Source organism: Dermochelys coriacea, chromosome 15 (genome assembly GCF_009764565.3).
Source record: "Dermochelys coriacea isolate rDerCor1 chromosome 15, rDerCor1.pri.v4, whole genome shotgun sequence".
NCBI lineage: Eukaryota > Metazoa > Chordata > Testudines > Dermochelyidae > Dermochelys > Dermochelys coriacea.
Genome location: NC_050082.1, coordinates 20,631,823 through 20,640,939, shown reverse-complemented (window position 1 = coordinate 20,640,939; position 9,117 = coordinate 20,631,823). Strand labels below are relative to the sequence as shown.

The 9,117-nt window shown below is 42.1% G+C and overlaps 1 protein-coding gene across 2 annotated transcripts in view; it reads right to left on the bottom strand.

The window, feature by feature from the left end:
* Positions 1 to 2,503: 2,503 nt before the first annotated feature.
* STX2 (syntaxin 2) overlaps positions 2,504 to 9,117 on the bottom strand; it is a 74,753-nt gene continuing 68,139 nt past the window's right edge. The window contains exons 11-12 of one of the 2 annotated variants that reach the window (XM_043497955.1): positions 5,935 to 6,054; positions 2,504 to 3,001 (exon numbers count right to left, since the gene is read on the bottom strand). In XM_043497955.1, the coding sequence (XP_043353890.1) occupies positions 2,876 to 3,001; positions 5,935 to 6,054 (246 nt within the window). In that variant the 3' untranslated portion in view covers positions 2,504 to 2,875. The remainder of the gene's footprint in view (positions 3,002 to 5,934; positions 6,055 to 9,117) is intronic. The other variant, XM_043497954.1, reaches the window with a different exon arrangement.

Below are 9,117 nucleotides of genomic sequence, written 5' to 3'. Positions count from 1 at the left end.
TAGAGCTGAGGTGACAGAATCACAGAAAAGCTAGAGGATTTACCCAAGATCACACAGGAAGTCTGTGGCAAGATTGTAAATAGAACCCAGCGGTCCTGACTTTCAGACCTGTGCGTTAACCACAAGGCCATCCTTTTCCCCACATTTTTCTTATATTTAGACTTATGCAGAGTACAATAAAAGAGCACCTATATAATGCTCGGGGCATTCTTAATTTTTGTTAAAAAATATTACACTAAAATAGTAGATACATGACTAAAGAATAACAATTCTACCTCAATTGTATATTGGGCCACTTATTGGAGAGCTACTCAAGTTTACTCAAGCTACTCAAGGCTCTACCTCACATACTATCAGGTATGCATATCAGAAATATGCACAATGAAACATTACACATCAAAAGGATGCAATGCCATTTCCTCTTGAGCACTCCTCTGGTGACTGAAAGCACCCCTGTATTCACACCCTACATGCTATTGAAAGAATCTTTGTGCAAAATATGCCTTGTGAGGTATTTAAAAATTAACAACACACTGATCATCAATATTCTTGTGCAATGTATGTACAAAATACACATTAAGAGTTATGAATATAAACAGAAAGTATGACTACAATGTGTTTACCTGACAAGTCTGGGGAGTGGGTAAACCGGTTTCTCAAAGACAAAGGACAAGCTGAAACCTTAGCCAGGTGCCATCAAAGCTGATTGGCAATCACCTGTCAATTGACCATTCTTTGGCAAAGAACGAGGGGCAGGAACAGATGGATCTGCATTTTAGCAAACAACCGCATGCAACCTTTTTCACCATGAAAGTCCATGGTTCTGTCCTCACAGCTGGAATGAACTTTATCTAGGGGTAACCCTCAGGAAAATGCTTTTCAAAGGGTGACTGGACTGTAAAAGTGAGTCGCAAAAACACGCCAAGCTCTCTCTCATCACCTAAGATGAAATTTCTAGCTCTGGCAAAGACTTCCACTGTGACCCTAGGCAAATCACTTCAGTCTCTGCAGCTCAGTTCTCTGTCTGCCAAATTAATATTTCTTCTCTTCCATCTTTTGTATGTATGGGGGGCAGGGATAGCTCAGTGGTCTGAGCATTGGCCTGCTAAACCCAGGGTTGTGAGCTCAAACCTTGAGGGGGTCATATAGGGATCTGGGGCAAAAATTGGGGATTGGTCCTTCTTTGAGCAGGGGTTTGGACTAAATGACCTCCTGAGGTCCCTTCCAACCCTGAGATTCTATGATTCTATTTACACTGTAAGCCCTTCAGGGCAGGGACTGTCCCTTCCTATGAGTTTGTACAATAGCTAGCACAATGGGATTACTAATTTTGGTTGGGGCCGCTAGGAGATATCATAATACAAATTTATAATTATTAAGAGATACTTGCTATCTATAGTACAGCAGTATCCAAATGTGGAAGATAGCGAATCCTAGAAGATAGAGCACTGGACTTGAGCAAAGGAGTTCTTGGTTCTGTTCTTGGCTTTGCCACAGCTCTGCTGGGTGACCTTGGGCAAGTCATGTCCTCTCTGTTCCTCAGTTTCCCCATCTATAAAATAGGGATAATGATCCTATTTCCTTGTAAAGCGCTTTGAGAGTTACTGATGAAAAGTGCTACGTAAGAGCAAGGTGATATTATTTATTATTAAGACAATCCATGACTCAGAGAGCTTATGTATCTAAATAACAAAAAGACAAAGCAGGGATGGGATTCAACAAGCCAGCAAGACATGTTATTCATAAGAAAAGGGACTTGGCCATTTGCATGTAATACTTTGTCCACTGGCCACATCCTCCTCTGTCCCTGCCTTTGAGGAAAGTCAGTCCCTCCTCTTTTCCCCCATTTATCCTGGTGTAGAGGAAGGCAAGCCACAACTCTCGAGCCCAAAGGACAATAATGTATGAAATGACAGAGAGGGCCTGAAATGGATAAGCACAAAGAGATTCCTTTTCGGTCAGACTGAAGCAGCCTGCTCACATCTAAAAGCTTGTGCTGGCCAGGGGATTCCCAACAGGAAAGAGGCCATGGCTCTTACTATCCACTCCAGGACCTTCTACTCTCTTGACATGCTGGCCTTTCCTTACTGCAGAAGGGAAGCTGGTGTTTGCTTATCCCTTTTACAGCAGGTTTAAATAGGCACCTCGTATAATGGAGTTCCCAGCTCTCCCCCCTTTGCATGCTGCCTGACAGTTCCAGCAAGCAGCTGTTCCTTATCTTTACATAACACTTAATCTTGGATAACCAAGAAGCCAGTGAAAGAGTAAACAGAAGTGATTGACAGCAACGTCTCCCCAGCCCCCTGATCCCCGCTCTTGAGGCAGGTGGTTCAATGATATAGGCTGAGGCTATTTGATCCCCATGACCCGGTACTTGGTACAATTTAAAGAAGATGTTGATTGAATAGTGCAGATGAATTGATCTTTATTCTTTGAACTCAGCAATAGCAAATGAGAGGGCCTATTCAAAACAGGGATTCTATAGGCTATTCTACCCTTAGTTTGCCCCCGTGATGACAAAAATAACCCAGTAGAATAAGATTGCAGCAGGAAAAAAAGCAGCAAAGCAAACTGGAACTGGAGGAAGACAATAGGAGGGATGAGTGAACTGGTTTGAATCAAGAAAGAATCCACCTGAATTTGAATAAAACCTTTCCAAGCAGATATTCTCCAACCGTTATCTGTGGAGCACTGGTGGTACTTGCAGTTGCTTCTGCTACGAAGACCAACTATCTGTCAGTCTTCTACTAGTGATGCTTCCAGCTAGTTGTAGTCCAATCCATGAGGCTTTGGAGGGTCACAGAGGCTTTTGCCATCAGTTAAACTAGAGAGGGGGGTGGGAAATGCACCTCTCTCTATACCCTGTGCATCTGCTTCAGGTTTTTATCTGATGTTGCTTAGTGTAAATCCACCAAATTTGCAGAGGATTCTGAAATTGCAGGGGTAGCAAACACACAGGAGGACAGAAGCAAAGTGACCTAAAGAGATTAGAACAGGGGAGCTGCAGGCAATGAGAAGAGATTCAGTACAAATAGATATACAAAATGCTTTGCATGCATTCTTATGTGTATTATTAGTCAGTAGTTTTTTTCTACAGGCATGTTAGCTAATCATTTGCTTTACCATAGGGAAAGATAGCCCTCAGTTTATATGCAGTTTCTATCTTGCTTCAAGCATGAAAATCCATTATTTGATATCATAACATTGAATCTGGATAATAAAATCAGATATCAACAGAAATAGATAGGGACGGGCTCTTGCTGAAGTGCATATAAATATATATATGCATTTTATATATATATAAAATGAACAGTGGATGCAATTACCTGCCCAATGCCACACTATTCATAGCTAGAAATTAGTAGCAGGTATTTTTAAATTAATTTTTCATAACATTTTCAGGGGGAGGAAATCTCAGTAATTTATGCCAAACCATAAATAAGTTAAAAGTACTGAGTCTATTTGGTTTAGTAATAAACATTATTAGTATATATGTTATACAGCCACATAGAATGCACTGTTTAAATGTGTAATTAGCTATATGAGCAAGAAAGATGCACTGTTATATCTTACTGTCAAGATTTGGCATAATCTAAGCCACCTGGATCCAAAACACGTTTGAACTCTGTAAACAAGTTTAGTTCCAGATTCAAATTTGTAACTTGGGCCCATCTGTACTTACTACAAAAGTTTAAAACAATCTTAAAGATATATCTTTCATAATCAATGCTTTCCAAAATCTAATCAATGGAGTTTATACAAATTATCATTTGAGGCACTGAAAATGGGCCTTATTTCAGCATTTAATGTGCACTTTATGAAAGGAAGGATCTGGTTTGCTGACAAAGGCTCAGTGCATGCAGATATCCAGATGTAACCAATTTACCCTCCCACATCTCTTTGATCCTATCAATTGCATGGTCCTTTCAATGTTGAACTATAGAATGAATTAACATGTGATCTAGTGGATAGAGCATCGGACTGAAAATCAGAATATCTGACTCCTATTCCTAGCTCTTCCACTTCTTGCTGAATAGTTTGGACAAGGGATGATTTAATTTCTCTCTGCCTGCATTTCCCAGTCTGTAAAGGGGGGATAATTATATACACTCTTCTTGGTAAAGAATTTCAAGATCCCTAGATAAAAAGCATTTTAAGTATTTTGAGTTACTTAAACTCAGAACTTTTGGCCAACTTCCAAAGTTTTTATACCCCCTTATTTCTAAAACTTGCAACCCAGTTTTCTCCCCATCTTTATGTTGATTGTAGCAAGAACAAGAATGTGAGTGTAATCCAACATATGTATTAATTTTGACAACCACAGTTCTACAATGGCTCAGGTCCACTTTTTGTTTACATCCCTTGTTTTCAACTGAACTATGAAAATCAATATGCAGCATAGTAATTGCAGTTTAAATATGACAGACAGTAACTAACTGGCTCCTCTTTCATCCCTTAAAGATAATTTTTACAAATGTAATTAGTCATTTCAGATTTTTTCCCCTCCCTAGAGCAAAAGGCCGGAGAGTTTTAAGAGAGCGCTCATTTGTGTCTGTGGAGGACAGAAAGCATGGTGAGATCTCTAATGGGGAAACCCACAGAAGCACTCTGGTTAACCAGGCTACATGAGTCATTCTAAGTGGCAACGGCTTGCCTAAAGCTTAGCAACCAACTTTATTTACCTGGCTAGGGAACAAATGCAGAGAGCAAATAAATAATATAAAAATCAACTCTTCTATATGTGGATCTGCATTGTCCCTATTTGACCCCAGGAAAAGGTAAACAGCCACTGAGCCTGTACTGTTCTGGGCCCCACTTTCCAAGCTTGTTTGAGATTACAGTAATTTCCATTGTTACCAAGACAGATAAAAAATTGTAATTAAATATAAATTCTGTGCCTCTGCTGCTCAGTCAGTGGTTTCCTATCTTTTTATCTATTTCTTTGAAGGTATGCTGTGACTAATTTACAGCTAATGGATGTACTTGCCTCCTAGCACTAGGGAAATCATCTCTGAAGACATTCTGTAAAATCTGACAAGTAGCATCAGGGTTAGGTGAATAAATATCACCAGCTGTCAGACTCTGGGACCTGTTCAGACCCACAGAGCCATTCTGGTGCCTCACCCTGGCAGACAGACTATGTGAGTCTCCAACTCAGGACCTCAGGCTGAAGCCTACATTTTCAAACCTGGGTGACCTACAGTTAAGCTCCCAGGTAGTGGTCTAGTTTTCAGGAGCACTGACCACAAAGTATCGTCCACTGATTATTTTCAGAGCTTTTGTTAAAATCGGACCCCTCATTTTGGCGCCCAAATATGGTCTCTAGGGAAGCTAATCTTAGTGTTCCATTTTTTAAAATCTTGGCCTGAGTACCCATGTGGGAGGGAGAGCTATTGGGAGGGACAAGAAGCCTTTGTGTTTTAAGTAGAATCCTGATTTATGACATTTAAAGACATTTAAAGACCACAGGATGGGGTGAGTGTTTGGACAGCAGTATAGTCAGTAGGTACATTGTTAGTGCAGGGAATATGGCATGGAGCAACCATTAAGAACAATGCAGATGCAGCAGTTTTACACTGACAACATCCACTAGCCAGGGACTGTATCCACAGACCATATCTGAAGCTAGCAGGGGGTAACCAGAATTTAACAGGTTATCTAAGGTCTCCCAAGCTCTAGGACATCCCTGCTTTATGGCACAGAGAGCCTTTGGAGGTATGATTACAGCTACAGTGTTAACTGCAATACGCCCTTTTTGTAACCAAAAACAAGGGAGATGAAATATTATTTATTTAAAAGGCCACATGAATAGCTGAGTTCCTGGTTGCATTCAATGTGTCCTCTGCCCTCTTACAACGTACTCAAAGTTACTAGGCAGGCTGTGAAGTGGATTAGGTTATTCGCTGGACTGAAGACTATACAGTACATACTTACCGTTTTAACCTCCTCCTGCTGTTTGCTTGAGGATTTTTCCATTTTTGGAACCAACTGAGACACCTTGGGGGATTCAAGGATAGCATTGCCATGATCCAGATCATGGTTGATACTCTTCTCCTGGAACAGAAAGACGCAGTACTGATATCACCATGAGAGCATTTAAACGTCTATTGAGAGAAGCTAAATGCTGTCTTTCAGGACTTCCAAAGGGACACTGTTCCACGTAAGAAGGAAGTAAAGGTGAGAATGGGGGCTTGTCTACACTATTGTTTAAGCCAATTTAAGTTACGTTGTTTGCGGTGTGAAAAATCCATCCATCTGAGTGATGTAACTTACATCAACTTAAAGCAATATCTACACCGCACTATATTGGCAGGTGATGCTCTCCCGACGACATAGCTTCTGCCTTTTGAGGTGGAGTAAATATGTTGATGCAGTGGCACCGATTTAGTGTGGTAGTGAACACAAGCCCAGAGATATTACCCCACAGAAATAGCTTTGAACTCTCCAAACTACTGGATTTTCATAATCACCATTCCTCAGGAATACATGTATGAAGAACATTGTTTTGCTATTTATTATTTCCCTGTTAATGTGCCCTTATCCTCTCCCTCCAAAAAATTACATTGCTTGCCTTTCCTCTTAGGTCTTCACACTGGGGGAGACAGCTGGATCTCACTGACATTCCTTTCAAGTAAGCTGTACTTCTCCACAGATTAGAATTAGGAAGGGTTTGCAATAGGTGGATGCACTTCCTACTGAGTCACAAGAGTCATAAGCAATCCTATAGGATCTGTGTTGCTCAAAAGGAAAGGGTAAATCTACTGCAGATTAAGGGGTGTATGGACAGGGTGATGCAGCCTGACCAGTCTGTTCAGTGGAGATTTCCCTGCTGTAGAATTCATTCAGACTCCCAGCCCATTGGAAGACCAGGTCTGGCAGCCTTCAAGGCACATTACATTTAAACAGACATCCTCAATTATTTGGTTTCAGAGTAGCAGCCGTGTTAGTCTGTATCCGCAAAAAGGAAAAGAGGACTTGTAGCACCTTAGAAACTAACAAATTTATTTGAGCATAAGCTTTCGTGAGCTACAGCTCACTTCATCGACTGCATGCATCAATGAAGTGAGCTGTAACTCATGAAAGCTTATGCTCAAATAAATTTGTTAGTGTCTAAGATGCCACAAGTACTCCTTTTCTTTTTGCTCAATTATTTGGTAAGTGGTGGCAGGTAGGACAGCTATCAGTGGAATGGCAGTTTCCAATAGTTAGACTAAAGCCCTTGGGGACAGCACTGTGCCTCCCTCCCTGCTTTGGAGAGCAGCGAGTATAATAATGTCAGTGCTCAACAGATACTCTACCCCACAGGGGTTCTCACACTTCATTGCACCACAACCCCCTTCTGACAACAAAAATTACTACAAGACCTCAGGATGGGGGACTGAAGCCTGAGCCTACCCGAGCTCCACTGCCCTGGATGGCAGGGGGGCCAAAGCTGAACCCCAAGGGCTTCAGCCCTGGGCAGGGGGGCTGTAATCTGAGCCCTGCCACCCAGGGCTGAAGCCCTTGGGCTTTGGCCCCGGGCAGTGGGGCTCAGTCTTCGACTTTGGCCCCAGACCACAAAAAATCTAACACCAGCCCTGGCCTTAAAATAGGGTCGCGACCCACAATTTGAAAACTGCTGCTCTAGATAATGGAACAAACAAAGCATCTTTTACAATCTTTCCCTGCTCCCAAGAATAGATTGATTGTACTTCGCTTTTTATAAAAATTGTGCCTTGAACCCATACAGCAAGGAACGGCAAAATCAGAGGTGCACTGAACTTAACCTACAGACAATTCCCTGGGCCAGGGATCAGTGGTAGAGCTGGATCGAAAAAGGTTTTCCCCATCCCATGAAAATGAGATTTTGAAAATTTTCCCCATCACAAACTGGAACAAATAGTTGAAATCTTGAAAAATTGTTACTTGTAATACAGTATCATCTAGAAGCCCCATTGTGCACATCTATAGGAAGAGACACACTCTGTCCTGAAGCATTCACACTAAATAGACAAGGGGAAACAGAGGCACAGAGAAGGGAAGTGATTTGCCCAAGGTAATACAGCAGGTCAGTGGCAGAAGCAGGAACAGCACCCAGATATCTCAAGCCCCAGTCCAATGCCCCATCTGCTGACCCACACCACCTCCCAGTTTATCCATCACAGCATAAGAAGGGTAAAAAGAACAAGTAGGATGTACTGTTTTGTTTGGCATTACCTGGAGTTGCATTAACATTCATACATATCAAGTACTTTCCTTCTGTTGCGGGGTGGGGCAGGGGGGAAAGGTGTCTGGGAACAAACTAACAGCTACCTTAGGTGCTTATCTGTCCCCTTTACCATATTATCTGAACACAGGCTTTAACATAATTATCCGTCAGCACCCCCGTGAGGTAGGACAGTGCTATTATTCCCATTTTACAGATGGGGACCTGAGGCATGGAGAGACTAAATGACTTGCCCAATGTCACACAGTGTCTATGGCAGAGCAGGGAATTGAACCCAGGTCTCCTGAGTCCCAGGCTCTGTCTGAATCACTGGTGCATGTTTCCTCCCTGGTAAGTCCTAGTGGAACAAGATGTAACTGTGCAGGGTAGGTTTCACGTTTTCTAGGCTGCAGGGCATTTCCAGGTTGATCAGACTCACACCACGTGCTGGTTCATTACACACAGACAAGCTGTTGACTTCATTCTGACACCAGACAACATTTAAAACACCCTGACTGTCAGAGTGACAGCCTAGCAGGCAGTACTGAAACCCCACTGCTTCTGATGACTTCCCAGGCCAGCCGTGACGCCACGACTTCACACGAGAGCAGGAGAGAGAAGCACAAAACATCAATCAGCCCTCCAAAAACACCTCTGGTCTAAAAATATCAGCTACCAAAAGAGAAAAGTCACTCAGAGAAGAAGCACTTTAAGGAGAAGGAAACGGGAGCAAGGATAACTTGACAGCTTACATTAGTTTACGAATTACCACTCGGTAACATTGTAGCCTTCAGAGGTTGGCTTTCCATAGATAAAACATCAGAAGACAGCAGGCCTTAGTTTCAGTTCATTCTATCCAATACAAGACTGGTCATCAGTAAAACCAGCAGAACCCATCCCACAATCTCAGATTAAACACATGCCCTTGCATA